The sequence below is a fragment of the Mustela nivalis genome (assembly GCF_964662115.1).
Source record: "Mustela nivalis genome assembly, chromosome: 13".
Lineage (NCBI taxonomy): Eukaryota > Metazoa > Chordata > Mammalia > Carnivora > Mustelidae > Mustela > Mustela nivalis.
Window position 1 is genome coordinate 66,983,735 of NC_139032.1, and position 17,324 is coordinate 67,001,058.

The 17,324-nt window shown below is 44.2% G+C and overlaps 1 protein-coding gene across 3 annotated transcripts in view; it reads right to left on the minus strand.

Moving 5' to 3' along the window:
* LOC309846239 (phospholipid-transporting ATPase ABCA1) overlaps nt 1–17,324 on the minus strand; it is a 128,071-nt gene that overhangs the window by 11,792 nt on the left and 98,955 nt on the right. For all 3 annotated transcript variants that reach the window (XM_082695096.1, XM_082695095.1, XM_082695094.1), the window contains exons 29-42: nt 16,720–16,844; nt 15,591–15,689; nt 12,631–12,820; nt 11,458–11,552; nt 9,874–9,906; nt 8,702–8,807; nt 7,814–7,888; nt 7,198–7,367; nt 5,680–5,857; nt 3,405–3,520; nt 3,164–3,308; nt 1,597–1,720; nt 399–528; nt 18–138 (exon numbers count right to left, since the gene is read on the minus strand). In XM_082695096.1, the coding sequence (XP_082551222.1) occupies nt 18–138; nt 399–528; nt 1,597–1,720; nt 3,164–3,308; nt 3,405–3,520; nt 5,680–5,857; nt 7,198–7,367; nt 7,814–7,888; nt 8,702–8,807; nt 9,874–9,906; nt 11,458–11,552; nt 12,631–12,820; nt 15,591–15,689; nt 16,720–16,844 (1,707 nt within the window). The remainder of the gene's footprint in view (nt 1–17; nt 139–398; nt 529–1,596; nt 1,721–3,163; nt 3,309–3,404; nt 3,521–5,679; nt 5,858–7,197; nt 7,368–7,813; nt 7,889–8,701; nt 8,808–9,873; nt 9,907–11,457; nt 11,553–12,630; nt 12,821–15,590; nt 15,690–16,719; nt 16,845–17,324) is intronic.

A 17,324-nucleotide genomic window follows, 5' to 3' on the forward strand; every position in this document is an offset into this window, starting at 1 on the left:
TGTACTCACTGTCTCACCTTCGTCAGCTCCTTGATCTCCAAGATATCATTCTGTCCTCCACCATCAAGAATTCTCTGTCTTTCCCGCTTCACGTCTTCATCCTCATCATTCAAAGGAGGAAGCTTGGCATTTACAGGTCTTGAGGAAAATATTTTAAGAAAAAATCAATCTTTCAAGGTATTTCTCAAGACAAGGATCCAATTTCTAAGAAAGTCCTTTAAATCTATTCTCCACAGTTTTTAGGATCAGCAGTGCTGTGGGCTAGAGAATGCCCATGTCGGGAAAATCATCTGGATCATCTTGAGTTCAATGCAATGCGACCACCACTGATCAGTGTTTCCCTGTGTTCCTCTGTGACCTTCAACCAGATACTCCATGAGTTCTGAGAAAAAACTTACCTGGGTCTGATGAAGAATCTATACTGGATGAGAACAGTGATGAGGAAGAACACCACCCCTTCCACGGCCATGGCAAAGAGGTTTCGTCCCACTAAGTCCCAAGACAGTGGTGAAACAAAACGGTTCTCCCCTGGTAGACACAATGCAGAGATCCAATTAGAATGGAGGCACCAAAGAAAGACTCTGGGCCCTTCCTCAAATTCAGGCTCAAATTCACCTCTGTTCTTGGAACACCAATGATTATTGCCTATGACAAGGGGGAAAATTATAGGAGTGACTACTTTCCATGTCTGATTTTTTTTTAGGGTAAGGTTTTGGGAAATGACACTGTGACCCATTATCAGTCGCAAGTTCAGAACCAACATGTATTAGATCTATAATTTCATATCTTACATTTCTTTTTTAAATGAGACATGCTGAAAATCCTTTTTAAAAGGGCCAAAAATCTGGGGTAACTTCTAGGGTATTTTTGCACACTGTAAATTTCACTAAAGGAAGATTAGAGAGTACTCTAAAAAGACGTCCCTTTCAGAAAGTAGCATATAATATAACGTAGTGAACCTATGAAATCACCTGGCTTTATGGGAATATTCCTTACATTCCTTATACATCTCCTTTGCACCTGCTAGATGGAAAAAAAAAAAAAAAGTCCCTCTCCTATGCCCATTAAATAACATGGCCCATCTAGCTATATGAGCCAGTGGATAAAGAATAGTAATGTGGCCACAGGAGAAATATTTTTAAAGACTCTAAAGAGAGAAAGAGCTGCAGTAAATTTACTTTTTATAGACTGTGTAAAAGGTAATAGATGACCACATCTTCAGGCCCACGATCTTCCTCATAGTCATAGCCAAAGTTTGCACCCTTCCGACTGATCCTCTGGCCTGTATCCAACTTTCAGACTGTGCTCTGACTTTTCCGACAACTAAGAAAGGCAACCTGTGGCATTACGCACTGGATTCAGAATAAAACCAGTATTTTTTCCTTGCCTCTAAAATTCCCCTCTCACCTTTCTCAATGCTCTCTGAGGCACAGATGAATGTTGTATGAAAAGACCCATGCCACATCCAGGTTCATTTTCATGAACCTTTTCTCAGTGGTGGAAGTCCTATGCCCATTCCCCAGCCTCTTTCCACACCAACGTCCAGAGTACCGAGGCTCACAAAAACCACCATCTCGAGTCACTGCTGTCACTCACCAAACCTTTCCAAGGCATCGGCCATTGCCTGGTTTTTCACCATGTCAATAAGCCCCCGTCCCAGGCAAAAATGTGGGAAAATCAAGAACACAGACTTCAGGATATCATTGATGTTATTCAGCTTCTAAAAAAAAATATAATAAGACAGAGAGAAACTCAATGTCATTTATGGTTTAGGCTAAAAATATATCAAGGTCTGAATTACGGGAGAGATGAAAAATTTGATTCCCTGGGGTCACACTGAACCTTTGAATTCAGACAGCAATAAAAAGCAGCAGCCACAGTTGATGACATATAACATAATAGAATTTCCCCTTTAGAAGATTTGGAGTAATGCTATGAATATAGAGAAATATGAGCAAAGTTTAGAAACACGGTTATGTTAAATCAGAAGCAAATCCATAATAAAATATTGGCTTAACATTTCCAAAGCAAATTGCTCATATCTGGGTCAATATTTCAGCTTCAGGATTTTGTCGGCATTTTAAAAATTCTTCTTGTATACATCAAGCCAGTGGCCAAATATCCCACAATTTAGTTGCTGTGGGCTGGAGGCCTTGTGCTAGGGCCCAGGGGAAGCAAAGGTTAATAAACAGTCTCGACACTGCGGAAAAGAGTACATCACTGGATAGGTGCTGTACTGCAGGCATGAAGGGAGGGCTTCAGGAGCACTGGGGACAGAGAAGCACCTCCCATAGGCAGCAGGAAAAGAAAGCTTCATAGTTGGGCGCAGTCTTGAGGGCTGAGAGAGATAAAGGAAGTCAGACCTACAGGAGTATGGGAGGGTTTAAGGAACAACCAGCTCAGGTGAAGTTACAGAGCCTTGGGAAGGGGGGTGGCGGGATATGACCAGGAAGGGCTATAGAGCTCTGAAGGCCTGGCATTCTAAGTTAAGGTGTCTGGACAAAGACTATGAAAATAGGCAGAGACCCTTAAAGAGATTTGTAACTGGAAGAACTGACAAGGTAAACAGTTGAATGCGGGCGGTAAGAAAAGCACAACATATACGATGCCCATACCGTTGCCAGCCAGGGCGACCGGGTGGATGGTAGTGCCACCCACTGTGACAGGAATGGCAAGAGAAATACTAGGTCCTGAGGGAGACGATGAGGAGGACAGGTCAAGTCCCGGGGAACCGGAAATAACCTAGATGGAGCCTCCTGCTAGGCAAGTGAAAACGTGAGACTAGAGATCGAGGGAACAGGGTCAAAGGCAAAGATCTGGGAGATAACAACGTAAGACCCAGAGAGGGGAGTCGGTAAAGGTGAAGGGCGTCACACAGAGATAGCATCTAAAGGGGAAAGCAAAGATGGCAGAGCAGCACTGAGACAGGGAGGGGTACAAAGGAAACCAAAGGGTTGGATCAGTCAGAGAATATAAGGAATATAAGGAAAAGGAGGAGAAGGAGGCGCTATGCAAACCCAGAAAGGAGAGAATCTGAAAAAGGACAAAGAGGTCCATGGTGTCCGCACCACAGATCCATGGCATTAAGATCATGACTCGGTGCAGTCCTCGGGCTCACGGAGACGCCCATCGCTGCAAGAGGTGCCCCTTCTGCAGGACTCACATTGTTGGTAAAGAGCTCCAGCACAAAAGTGGCCACACTGCCATTGATCCCGATGAAGAGGTTTACACTGGTGAGGACCACGTAGGCTGTGCTGGGGATCTTGAACACGAAGGAGGCTGGGTACATGAGAGGTGTGATCGACCACCTGGTGAGGCACAGAGACAAATGTTCACTGGGTGTCCCCTGCCTTCCCTTTGACTCTGGGCACCATATGCCTTCCAGCCCTCCATGGGGGCCTTACCCGTACAGCAGAAGTAGAAGCGCTAGCACAGGCAGGTTGGTAGAGGACACATAGGACTTCTGCTGGAAGCAGATGAAGATGATAATGACCAGCGTGGCAGGGACCACATAGTTGCACTAAAAGTGAAACAAGAAAATCAAGTTCACCCCTAAGTCAGAGACACAATACACCTCAAGTCTTCACCATCACAGGACAAGAAAGGGCAGATAAACATAGCAGAGAATAACTTTGAATTAATGAAGCCACATAAACTATTCATCAAAATAGTGGACAATACATTTTGACAAGCATTTTACCCTTGGCTGATTTTATAAACTGCATGCCCTTTCTGTCTTTCCAACAGCTAAGCCAAGGTGTCACGCTCAGTAAACTTACTGAACGATGGATTCCCAGTCAGAGTAATTACAATTTCACAGGCAGCAAATAAGCTTCCAGTATTCTTCCCCAAGATGATTGTGTGTTTCATCATTAATGCTATATTAGCGTCTGCCCAAGTTCAGGCTCACATGTAATCTATTTATAAGCGCTTACCTTATAACATGAATGCCAGAATTGTTTCATCACATGAGAAATATTTTCAAGTCTGTCCTGACAGTGTATCAAGCCTTACAATGCAGATATAAAGATGTGACTACAGGACAATTAAGAGAATTCATAGCTAGCAGGGCAAAGCACAGGCAGGGAGGTGAAAGGCGGCTTGTTGGCTGTTTGAAGAATTTGAGCTTCAGACTACAGGGCTCTGCCTCAGTCCCATCCTTCCCCACATGTTTATCAGTAACGCAGGTGAAGACCTGCTTTTAGCAAATTTCAGAGTCTTGAAAGCAGGGAGTGACAGATAACACACAGACAGCTAAGTGAGGTCTCTGAGTCCACAGACTTGATCTTTCATCTCTGAATCCCCTGCCACAGTCAGATACATCATGAGCACTCAGTATGTGTTTATGGGATGAAGTAATTACTGGGCAAGACAAAAACAAGAGCAAATGGATACGAAACAAGATGCAGTGTAACACAGATAAATGTAAAGTTTAGGTTCAAAAAGTCAGGGCTCCGGGGTGGCTCAGTGGGTTAAAGCCTCTGCCTTCGGCTCAGGTCATGATCCCAGAGTCCTGGGATCGAGCCCCGCGTCGGGCTCTCTGCTCGGCAGGGAGCCTGCTTCCTCCTCTCTCTCTGCCTGCCTCTCTGCCTACTTGTGATCTCTGTCTGTCAAATAAATAAAAAAACAAAATCTTTAAAAAAAAAGAGTCAACTGCATTAGTGTAGAGGGAAAGAGACCCCATTCACCAATCATTCTGTGAAATGGAAATTTCAGTTCACTACCAAGTTGCTAACAAGACAGCTCTCCTTCTGCACGCAAAACCATGGGCTGAGTAATGACAGTATGGGATAAAGATCCACTCTAGGCTCGGAACACAGAGCACAGCCTGAACACAAGGTTACTTCTGGGCTTGGCTTTTCGAAAGGAACACTAACAGTGTGGAGCATGGCCACAGAAAGGCAACATATCACAAGTCTGAGAGGTTCACAAGTCTGAGAGGCTTGGTATAATCAGCAAAGACATCATCCTCACCGTCATCACTCGCGTTTGTACAGTGCTTTGAAGATGACAAAGTGTGTTCTCATATATCTTACATGGGGAAGACTTAGGTGAAATGAAAGTTGTCTTCAAATACCCAAGGGGCTGTGCGGTGGGAGAAGGATTAAATTTGTTCTGTATGGCTTACAGTTAATAGAAGTCAAGGGAGATACATTTCAACTCCACTTTACAAAAATCAGAACTACAGAATTCTTTGAAGTCCTCCATACTGGTCTGAACAGAAGCAATCTATTAGAGCTGGCACAAAAACATATTTGGAATGGATGGATAAGCCTCTGGGTAAAATGTATAGAGCTTTCAAAGGAAAGACGGATTTCATACTAAGGCAAAGAACACCCTGCTTCTGGAGGTGAAAGCCTACCAGACAGGGTAGAGACACTGGGTTGTGACTAAGCATCTTCCGGCTCGACGTTACTTTGAAAAGTAGTCACTCAAGAAATTAGTGGTAGTGACGGTCGTGGTATTCATTGCAGTGTAAACAGATTTTTTTCCTGTGATGTGAGATCAGATCTGTATTTGAGGTCATGTTTAGTGTCATGGGTGTACATACAACTACTTCTGCCTTTTTCTTTTTCATTCCTTTTGACTACCTAAAACAATTTTAGAAAAGCCAGGGGCTCTTTCATCCAATCCACGGCCCTAATGATTTATAAAACAGCAGCAGACAGAGGTTCTTACCATATCCCACACGAAATTAGAGAGCCAATAGATGACAGGCTTCACTCCACTGATGAACTGCAGGTGCTTTGCTTTGCTGACCCGCTCTTGGATTAGGAACACGACAAAACTGGCTGGGACGAAGGACATTGCAAAGATGACACAGATGGACACAAGGACATCCACTGATGTGGTCATCCTGAAAAAGAAAGACAATGACAATATGAGGGGCCACTAATGCAGCTGAGAACTCAAGCAAGCAATATACACGCATGCAACTGCACACACACCCACACACACGCGTGCGAACACACGCACGCTTGCATGCAAACACACATACACAGATATCGGAGATGTGAGGCACTGCCCAGAGGGAAAAACCAATTGACCAAACGTATTTTACTCAGCATTAAAGATGATTATTTTCAAATAAAAAAACCCTAATAATTAAAATGCAAAACTAATTTCAATTAAGTAAAAACAATCCACTGCCATAATGAAATTATCAAGGGAAGTCTAAGAATGGCCAAAAGGCATTCACTTTGGCCTTCTGTTCTTGACCCTGAAGAGCATTAAGTTGTAAATGTTCACACATATAGGACTAGTGTACCCTGAAAAATGAAATAAAGCAGAAGTATTAGGATTAAACTATTCAAATAATTTTTGGCTATAAATAAATTTGAAAACAATAGTGTGTAGCATATTGACTGAACACACAGCAAAAATTCTATCAGATTCTACTAAAGGAGAATAGTTATAAGTCCATTAAATATAACATAAAACTATTTTTATATGCATTAATTTTAACTTGGTATAAAGATCCTAGTGGTATTGGTATAAAGATCCTAGTGGTATTGGTATTCTACAGGAGTTAAACAGAAATAGCTGTGCCACACGCTGTACACAGGAAAGAATCTAACATGTGCTGAATATCAACAATGTGCTGAGTGCTGGACTTGGCAATTTACATGAATTGCCTCATTTAACACCATACATCTAGAAATATAAAAACCAGAGTCAAACGCAGATGTCTATGATTCCAAAGGTTACGCACTTTAAACTGTATCATACTGGCTTTAAACTTCTTTCTCTCTCTCTCTCTCTCTCTCTCCCTCTCTCTCACACACACACACACACACACACACAAGCTTGATTCAGGAATTAAAAGGACAAGCTGATAAAAGCATGTTTCACCAAGTTTACAAACAGTGGTTTCAAAACTAAAAGAGCTAGTTTTCTCTTAAACACTGTGTTAATGATGAGTTAAATTATTTTAGGATTTTACCGACAATTTTACTTTATATAAATTCCCTACATGTAATGGTTTTTATCCATCAAAATCCTTGGTCTTCTGCAGTTTACTCCCTGCTGGCCGATTCATAAAGCGATCATTTTCTGCCCAGAACCTGGATTCATAATGCAACTGTATCCTCAGCTGGTACTCCACAAGCAGCTTCACACTTCCCTCCCCAACATGGTGGTCCCACCAACAGCTTCTCCTGTCCTCACCCCCACCCAGTTAGATACAGCCACGCTTACAGAGCCACTTCTGAGAGCTGCTGCTTGGTGAGATTCAGGGGGTGGTTGAAGGCCGTAATCCCATACTGGCTGGGGTTCTCTCCCTTCTGCAGGTTGGCCCGGAGAATGGCATTGTTGATGACATTCAAGAAAGAGCTGATGGCATGCCAGCCCTTGTTGTTGAACCACACCTGAATAAAAGAGGCCAGGTACAAAGTAATGCTTCCAAATCCTGCTCCTGGAGGTCGGTGCACATGCAAGACATTTTTAGAATTCCATACACCAAGAGAAAACATTAGGGTCAGAGAACATGGCAAAGAGGTAACAGCAGCCACTGCGCTACTTCTGATCTTCAACTCACTCAATCCTTACCACATCTTTAAAACATGACTCCTGCCTCTGTTTCTTGGATTAGGAAACAGAGGCTTAAATAGGCTAGGTAACTTGGTCAAGGTCACAGCGGTTCAGTTGGTACATCTGTTGGAAAGCCAATTCTCTTTATCATCATACTGTCTGGGCTCCATGGTAAAATTAGTAGCCTGCTCTTTTCTGTCCTGAATATGCCTATCAACATTAGGAGCTGAAAATACTAAAGTACTACTGTTCATCAAGAAGCTACCGGAACACAGGGCCTCACCTTGACATTATTTTTCGTGTCCAGTCCTGTCATGAACCTCCCCAGGCTGCTGAGAAATCGATCGGCAGAACTGTCCTGTGAACAACAGAAACCTGCCTCAGTTGGGATGGTTCACAAGGGAAGGGCAACAGGACAACCCTGTGAAGGGCAACGTCGTTGCTGCCTTGTTCAGCCGAGCAAGACAGGAAACTACAGCAGGACGGGCGCCCGAGAAACAAGTGACCAGAAATCTAAAGCATTGGTGTTGCCATAAACCACAAGTTTTTGAAAGAATCACAGGGACACCCTGGGACTCCAAGTTGCCAGGGGCAGAGGTCTTGCCTAACTGGGTGGGGAGCATCTTTCAAAATGTTCCCCAGGGGTCCTCTAAAGATCTAGAACTAGGCCCAGTGGGCAGATGTGTCGGACACATGGGATCTGGGCCTCAAAACTGGAGATACAGACTCTAGGATTATTATGGATACCATGATCCTGGAATCCAGGCCCACAGAACCCTCATTCTCATTTAGAAAACGGGAAACTCAAAACCCTGAGAAATGAAGTGAGAGCCTACGAGGTCCTGCCATCAGTGTAAAGGAAATGATTCATTTCCTTTGTAACCAGTGATTGTTTCAGGGAAGTATGTTCGAAGCCCAGTTTATTTACCTACTGGCTAAATTCATAAAGGAAGTTATACTGAGAGCTTTTAAACCTCTGAATTTTTTTTGATCTATGTTTTCAGATATTAAATATATACTGAATAGCTCAGTCTTGGCTGGTGCAAGATCAGCTTTGTATTCAGTCCTAAAAACAGTAAGTGGCAAGGTGATTAGATGTACCTGCCAACTACTCCCACTTAGTGGCAACTCTGGGCCCATCTTTCTGACACGTCCTAGGATGGATACCTACCTTGGCCAGCTTCAAGTGCTTCTTCACTTCCTTGATGGCATTATTAACTTCTTGACTTGAAGGAAGTGAATGAGAATTACTGGCACCCAGGGAAAACCCTCCATACCTAAAAGGACAGCCTGACATTAGAAGACAGAGCCATACACAGTATCATTCAGCAGCAGACATCACATGAAGGAGTGTATGCATCATGGAGGTGAATGTTTATTCGAAGCAAGACCAAAGTTAAAAGTTAGACTTGGAGAAAGCTTCATCTTGGCCTCCTCTGATGTCTTCCAGCAATCTCTTGATTCTTAGGGTTACTGCCCAAGTGGGAAAGAGCTGCTCTGGGATTACACACAGAGTGAGGTGTCTTTCATCTCATAGATACTCCTGCTGCCCCTCCCCCAGTGACCCCAGTCTGCCCTTCCACATGGGTCTCTGAGTGTCAAGGCAAGGAGACGGGGAGTTAGGGGAGGACAGTGACCAGAGTAGCCTAGGGAGGCTTAGAGACAGGCCATGGGCCTTTCCTAGCATAAAGGCACTTTAGGGGCCCCAGTCAGTATCTGCTCTGTGCAGAGTTCTATGGGTGTTGGCCCCTGGGAAAAAGGAAAAGAGGGAAGGTGGACAACAGTGACAGAGCTGAGTTTGGAGGCAGCCATAGAAGGCTTCTCATTCTCTAGAAGGACAAACTGGCGTCAAGGGTTGCTCCTGCCTTTCTTCCCTAGTGCCGCCTGTTCCTTCAAAACCAAGAAAGAGAGAGAATTTCAAATACTGTGGCACTAAATAGCTTTGATGCCTCTTATTTCATCCAAGACCTTCTTGGTCTCATTCTAAAGGCCTGAGAAATTGTTCCGGAGTCCCCAGGGCCCACGGGGAGTCTGATTTGGGCGGGGGAAGGAGGGAAGGAGGGGAAGTATAAACAGAGTAAGGTACTTCCCTTCCAACACCATGCTTCCCCGCTAAATCCCTAGAGACCTTCAAGGAACCACTGAATCTCCTCATGGGGATCAGAATGCCACATGTTTCAAGGGCATCTAAAGCGGCAGCTGAGCACTGAGCAGAAACACCAAGGGCAAAACAATCCCCACATCCCAACTTGCTGGGACCCGAGATACCAGTATCAAAGTCATCCTTCTGAACTACAGGAGTCCAGACAAAATATGGGCTAGCACAGAAAGAGATCAACTTACCTAAACTCATTCACCCAGATCTTGTTCTTTAAACTGCAGAAGCCAAAGAAAAAGAAACGAAAAATCAGTTCAAAGAAACATTGATCGTATTCCTGTATTCCTGATGATACAAAAGAAGTTACTATCTACCTGAGGAGACAAGCCAGGATAGAAAGAATCCTGTGATCAGTCTTGGGCAGGGGCGGTACGCATAGAAGGACATCCACCCCAGTCACTTTCCTTCTCCCCATCTTAAAACCTTGTTATTTATATGAAAATCATGCTTTGGATTAAACCACTTAAAAAACCACCTTACAGACAAAGATGTGACTGAACTAAAAGCTTTTTTTGTTTTGTTTTGTTTTTAATTCTTTTTAAGGAGGCTCCATGCCCAATGTGAGACTTGAACTCATTACTCTGAGACCAAGAGTCACATTCTCGGGGCACCTGGGTGGCTCAGTGGGTTAAGCCTCTGCCTTGGGCTCAGGTCATGATCTCTTGGTCCTGGGACTGAGCCCCACATTGGGCTCTCTGCTAGGTGGGGAGCCTGCTTCCCCTTCTCTCTCTGCCTGTTGCTCTGCCTACTTGTGATCTCTCTCTCTCTGTCAAATAAATAAATAAAATCTTTAAAAACATCTTCTCTACCAACTGAACCAGCCAGGTGCCCCAAAACTTACTGAATTCAAGGTAATACATCAACTATGGAGGACGTGGAAATGTTATGCCTCTTTCTTGAAGCATACCCCTGTCATTTAAAGTCACTGCGAACACCTAACAGAGAAGCCTAACAATCCAAAAAAGCCTAACAAACATTTCCTGGGCATCAAGTAAGTGTTCAACACTGTGCTTTGATAGCCTCAGAAACTTCGGGGCTGTTCCAAACCTCCACAGCCATGTTAGGCCACTGAGCTGGCCCAGGGCTCACTTGATAATGCCAAGTATCATCCACATTACCACACATTCCATTCATGAGAAGCACTTTATACATATCAATGTCATTTAATTAACACAACAAACTAATAAGAGCAACCAGAAAATAGTAAGAATATCACATACTCTACAAATGAAGACTTTTTCAAGGACAACTGGCTGCTCCTGGTAAAGCGGATGGTAAGTAACAGAATTCAAATTTGAAGCCAGATTTACTTTTTTACTGACATATAACTGACATAGAACACGATATAAGTTTAAGGCGTATAACAGTCTGATAAGACATATTTAGATATTATAATAGGATTACCACGGTACCTCCATCATGTCCTGAAATCATCATCCCTTTTGTTGTAGTAAGCATATTTAAAATTTAGTTTCTTCGCAACTTTGGAGTTTATAATTTGGTATTGCTAACTATAATCACAATACTGTACATCTGCTCTCCGGAATTTTTCTCTTGCACAGCCCTACAATGATATAGGCTGCCTTTCCTTGATGCTGACAATTAAAACTTCAAAAAATTTATCTGTTCTAGGTTGGGAGAATATCCTAAACTTCCAAAAGCCAACATCAGGCCAAAATTTGATATTTTTCCCCAGAATTAAGCTATTTTTAAACATTTAATTCCCCTATTCAGGACTGAAAAAAGGGCCAAGTTTAGTAAATAATGACCTTTTGGCTATGATCTGCACATAGGTCTTCACCAAATAATCTGAAATGTTTCTTCCCGTCAGGTTCTGAAGGATGTCTGCAGTGTTCTGTTTTCTCTGTCATCATAGAAAAAACAAGCACAAATGTCTTTATGGACCACAATTGAAACAGGAATGAAGAAAGAAAAAGATTAAGAACTACAATGACACATGTTTCTTGATCATGGATCACAGTGTGACCAGACTTGTCCACAGAGCCAAGGTGCTGCCATCAGCCAAACACTGAGGCCTAGTCCATTCTGCCCTCACCATTGGCTGTTCACTTATGCCAAACCAAGATGTCCCCCAGGAAATTATTCCGAGATACTCAACAATAGACAGTGGAACATGACTCGTTACAGACACCGAGACTCTCAGGGAGCAGTATCACGGACTCCGCCCGGTGACTTCTTTGGTTCATTAGAGTTATATTGATGAATAGATACACCATTATTTTATTTATTTATTATTAACATATAATGTATTATTTTTTAGATACACTATTATTTTAAAGAGAAGTAACCAGGGCTCAAGTTCTCACACCCATTTACAATTGCTTGTCCTCACCCTGCAACCTAGATGCTGATAAAGCAACAGAGGGCGATCACAAGCATGCCTCTTCCTGAAACTGTTCTCAGAAAAAGGCTCAGAACTGCTCCCCCCACACTCACAGTCTCAAAGACTGTCAGAGTTTTAAGACCCACAGAAGTCTCATGGACCAGTCTCCCTAATTCAGAGGTGAGGAAACGGGCCCAGGGGCTGAGCGGCCTGTCTGAGGTCACCAGCTCATCTGTGGCACAAGCAGGGATGGAGCCGGGTCTGTCACAAGATATTGTGTCACATTACCTCAGTGGGAGAAACCAGACTGTGCCTTCCAGAGCCCACAGATCCAGAGTGCTGAGATCTGGTTTTAACTCAAACAAGTAAGTAAGCTAGGCTGACTTTTCAAAATAGAGAAACAAGTTACACTAAGGTATAGGAACTTGCAGACCAATTCTCTTCCCCTCAAAACCCATATGCTATTCTCTCTGATAAGAATTAAGCTCAAGACTGAAAGACAAGCCCCTGACAGGATAGGTCAGCTGTTCCTTCCTCCCCAGCAGAAGCTCCCAGCCCGCCTGCACTGCCATCTGCTCAGTCACGGAGAGCGACTCACCTGTGGAGGAGGCAGCCCCCCTGCCCCCAGGGGACACACGGGCAGCATCTTCTTGATTTTGTCACTGCTACACTGGCAGGTGGGTGAGGGGTTCTCCATCGTCCAGTTCCCCTTTTGGAAGAGGTCCACGATGGTCTGGGGGACCGGGGCAGTGGTCCACTCCTCCTCCCCCACGGAGCAGGGCATGTTTCTGCAAAGGGAGGACATCAAAGGTAGCATCACCTGAGAGGACCTGGCCTTTCCTGGAGCCTCAGGAGCACAGACCAATCAATAACAACCACAAACAGGCATCTGTGCCCTCACCATTTGTTTGATCTCTCCACAGACCTGTAAGCTGCAAACGCACCTTATAATTAAGGATGAAGGAACACAAAGAAGCCCTAAACGCTCATGTACCAAACTCCAGGCAATCCAGTCTGCCAGCATTTGGTCTCTTGCCCCTGTGTTCACTCAGTAAATATTCAGTGAGCACATACTCTGTGCCAGACAGTGTTCTGCATATTTGAGAGTCTGGGGTGAATAAGACAAAGTCCCTGCCTCCTGTAGAGGAATCTGGCAATAAGCAAATGTCACTTAGCCAAAAACAAAGCAAAATAAGAGAACAGTGAATCAGGGGAAGACAGACTACTTCTTCCTAGGAAGGTGATTCTTCTTCCAAGGCATGAATGACCAGAAAGCAGCAGCCAAGGAAAGATTTGGGGAGAGAAACACTACAGGCAAAGGCAATGGAAGGTTTAAGTACAAAGTCCCTCAAAAGAAAAGAACTTCCCACGTTTGAGGAACAGCAGGAGGGCAGTGAGCTGGCACGGATGAGGTAGGAGGGAGAATGACGGGGAGGACGGTGGAGCGAAGCCGGCGCCAGATGACACGGGCCTGGGAAGGAGTCGGCGCGTTATGCTCAATGTTCCCTGAATGGCAAGATTCACTTCATGGTTTAAAATGAGGACAGGGGCACCTGGGTGGCTCAGTTGGTTAAGCAGCTGCCTTCGGCTCAGGTCATGATCCCAGCATCCTGGGATCGAGTCCCACATCGGGCTCCTTGCTCGGCAGGGAGCCTGCTTCTCCCTCTGTCTCTGCCTACCACTCTGTCTGCCTATGCTCGCTCTCTCTCCGTCTCTCTCTCTGACAAATAAAAATAAAATCTTAAAAAAAAAATTAATTAATTAAAAAAAATAAATAAAATGAGGACAGAATTGGGGTTTGCAGGGGACGCAGTGAGGGTGCTCAGTACATGAAGCACTAGGTTGTCTGCAAGGATCATGAGGCCTTTACGCCTGACGCGAGCTCCGAATCACTGTGGACCATCACCAACACGCTTGCCCTCTAGGGTCTTATCTTCTCCACCAGTCAAATAAAAGTACAAAATGACATGTTGAAACATGTCATTTCTAATATCCCTTCCAGTTCCAAGGTTCTACAATGCACAGCTACACTCTTTATGTTATTCTTCTATGTACTAAAAACATCAAAATCGGTGCACTGCTCTCTAGTTCTCTCTAAGCACTGTAACTTGATGGAAATGTCAAAGGAAGACATGGCGCTCATACTCCAAAAACTTCACAAGATGACTGGCTGAGACAAAGCTCAATGCCACAGTCAATGTCCCAGTAAAACTTCCCTCAGTTGTACTCCTTTTGGTGGAACCTAGAATGCGAATTCAGGAAAAGCTGCCTGAATGGAGACCTTCCATCACCCCCCTCCCACATACACATACACACATACACACACAGCGGTGCTCTGCCCCAACCCTGTGAATCCTCTGACAGCAGGGACCAGACCTCCGCTGTCTGAACCTGTCTAGCCCTGAGCCCAGACCCAGCTCCTTCTATGCTGCCACTTATCTGAGTCCATACTACTCAGCAACGGTGTATAATGACTGCACCTTATCTCATTCTTCTACCTCCCCTATGAAACATGCAGGTATGTTAAAAGTCAAAAGTCTTGTGACCTCAGCGAGGATGTCCCCATGCCCTTTTCCATCACAGTCATTTCATTCTTTAGGAACTGATATTGGCTGCTAGGGCTTACTTACCCATGAAGCAGTAAGTACCAGCAAATGTTTAGTAAATATCCAATAATAAGAGCTAGCAAGGACATGGTAGTTATCTATCTAGAAATCTGCTCTGAAACCTTGCATGCCCAGGTACCTGGCTCACTGGTCTGTCCACTTGCAAAGTCAGTAACTTCCCTTTAAAACCTGGAATTCAAGTTAGTCCTTCTCCAATCTTCCTATCCCTTCCACACTCTCTATAATTCCTCCAAGTCTGTGTTATAACTGAGCCAGAATCTCATTCTACCTGAGCCTGGAACCTGCATGGGCCTTGGCTTGGGTCACCTGGAAACTCACCTCTCTTCACAGTTGTTATGCATGAAGACCTCCACACACCCCTCCCCCCAGCCCACTTAGAGACACAGGCATTTCACCGCATTTATCCATATACTACCTACTTCCCCAAAAAAGGATTTTGAAGGAAAGTACAAAAATATGCAACCCCAAAAGAAGAAAATATCCATTTTTATACACAACAATATAGAACACGTTTTCAGGTTGGTAAAGTGAAGTAGCTGATAAATCAAACTGAAAATTCTATATAATGGCAGCTTATCTCTGCTTTTAGGTACAGGAGATGGCAGAAGGGAAGAACGGGAAAGCACTGGATCTGTACAAAGTGCTATTTGAATTAAATATTAATCTCTAAAGCAGCAAATACATATCTGTAATGCTTTTGCTCTGCAGGATGACAGAAAACTCTCCTAGTTGGCTCTGTTCATTCCTAGATTCTGGTTAGGTTATTACATCAGTTTTTTTTTTAAATAAAAAATGCTTCAAATGACAAATGATCCTAGTCACCATGTGACATCTATCATAGTTGATAAACATAATACAGCAGACATCGAACCAGGTGAGAAGCAGAAGACAATCCAGAGATCAAGGGTCTCAGAGCTCAAGGGGCACTTACGGGATCGGATTTCCTTCCATACAGCGGGTCCCGAAGCCAGGGTGTCTGGTGAGGGCATTCAGGAGTTCCTGGGTGCCCAAGTCCTCAGGAGCATCATTACTGTGGGTACATGAGAGGCAGCCAGCTCAGCGATTCATTAAAACCAGGAACTGGGAAGTAGAATTGTTCTTCGGAATGGAATACTTTATTAGGCACTTCTTGTGTGCCAAGCTCTCTTCACCGAAATGAGCAAAATGCAAAATGTACCCAAAAGGAGCGGACACTGATTGTGTATTTGAGATCAAGGTAAGGGACAGCCCTCTCGGCTTGTGTAAGTTGTAATGAATAGAGTTGTGCATATGGGTGTGCACACATGTATAAACACCCATGCACATCTATCTATCTATCTATACTTCTTTAATGTGAAGGAATTCGTGAAGAACCAGTTTTTCAAAAATACTTTCAGAATTATCCATGAAATGTGATCCAAACAAGAAGAAACACAAGGCTAGAGAAGGAAGAACCGATTTGTGTATTCATAAAAGCTTCCCTTTTATATCACTGAGATACTTCTCCCCATCTAAAGGTCTACAAATATTATAAGACTGAGGAAAATTTCTGTGGAAGGAAGTAGAGAAATTCCTTTGTTCCTTTGTTTGAAGCACTGGATTGTTACAGAGTAGCTAGCATTCTCTAAAGAACACTCTTTAATATCTGTAACACAATAAATACACAAAATGTACTGTGCAAACAAGAACCTGGAGGTGTAAAGCTGTGACCATGTACAGAAGCCCTAGGACAAAATGACAAAATTAAAACATAGCTATGAAAAGCCCACAGACTATAGCTTCCTCACAGATGTTTTGCAAGGACAGATTATTTAGGTAAAACACCGATGACCATTCCCAGTGACAGCAGAATAAAAAGAAAGGAGCTCAAAAGCAGGAAGAGAGGTGGGTCTGTTAGTGGAGGTTCAGTTCGCTGGCATTCTTTGCATACGATATTAGTTTGTGTCGGGGCTTTAGAACAGCTGATAAAATCCAACCCACCCTGTTACTCTTGAGTCCACCTCCCCTAGGCCCTCAGCAGTGTCAACACTTGGTCTGCCTGAGCTTTCTTCTCTCCTGGGGCACAGAAGGCAAACACGCACCTGACAAATGTGTACTGTTCGTTGTACATCCAGGGCTGAAGTTCCAGGCTGGGGTACTTGCCAAAGGGGGGCACGATCAAGCTGAACACCAGGGCAATGCAGACAAACACAGCTGGCAGGACGATCTACAACCAGGAGAGAGGGGGAAAGAAAATGGCAAAAAAAAAAAAAAGGTGGGGGGCAAATGTCAGAGAAAGGGGCCTGGCACAAGCCCCTAAGAGTCCAGCCAGCCTCCCAGACCAGGCAGCAAGCAGTGAGTGCCACAGGACCCAGAACAAAGCTCCACCAAGGCATTCATGGCAGGTGGGAAGCAGCAGATCCTGAAACCAAAACCTCCTCCCTCCAGGCCATTTCTGGAGGCTGACAGCACAAGGCCAGAGGCTGTGGTCACCCAGCAGAGACAGGAAGCTCAAAACTTTACAGACAAAATGGTGGTCACATGTCAGGGGGACTCCGAACACTGGGTCCTGCCCTCTTCCTTCTGAAGACCCAAGAAAGACCACGACAGGCCATGAGCCCAGCTCAGCTCAGAGAAAGGCCAACAGAACCAGCCCTGCACCAGGAGCCAGAAGACACAAAGCCTGGTTCTGTGTCTGCCATGAGTG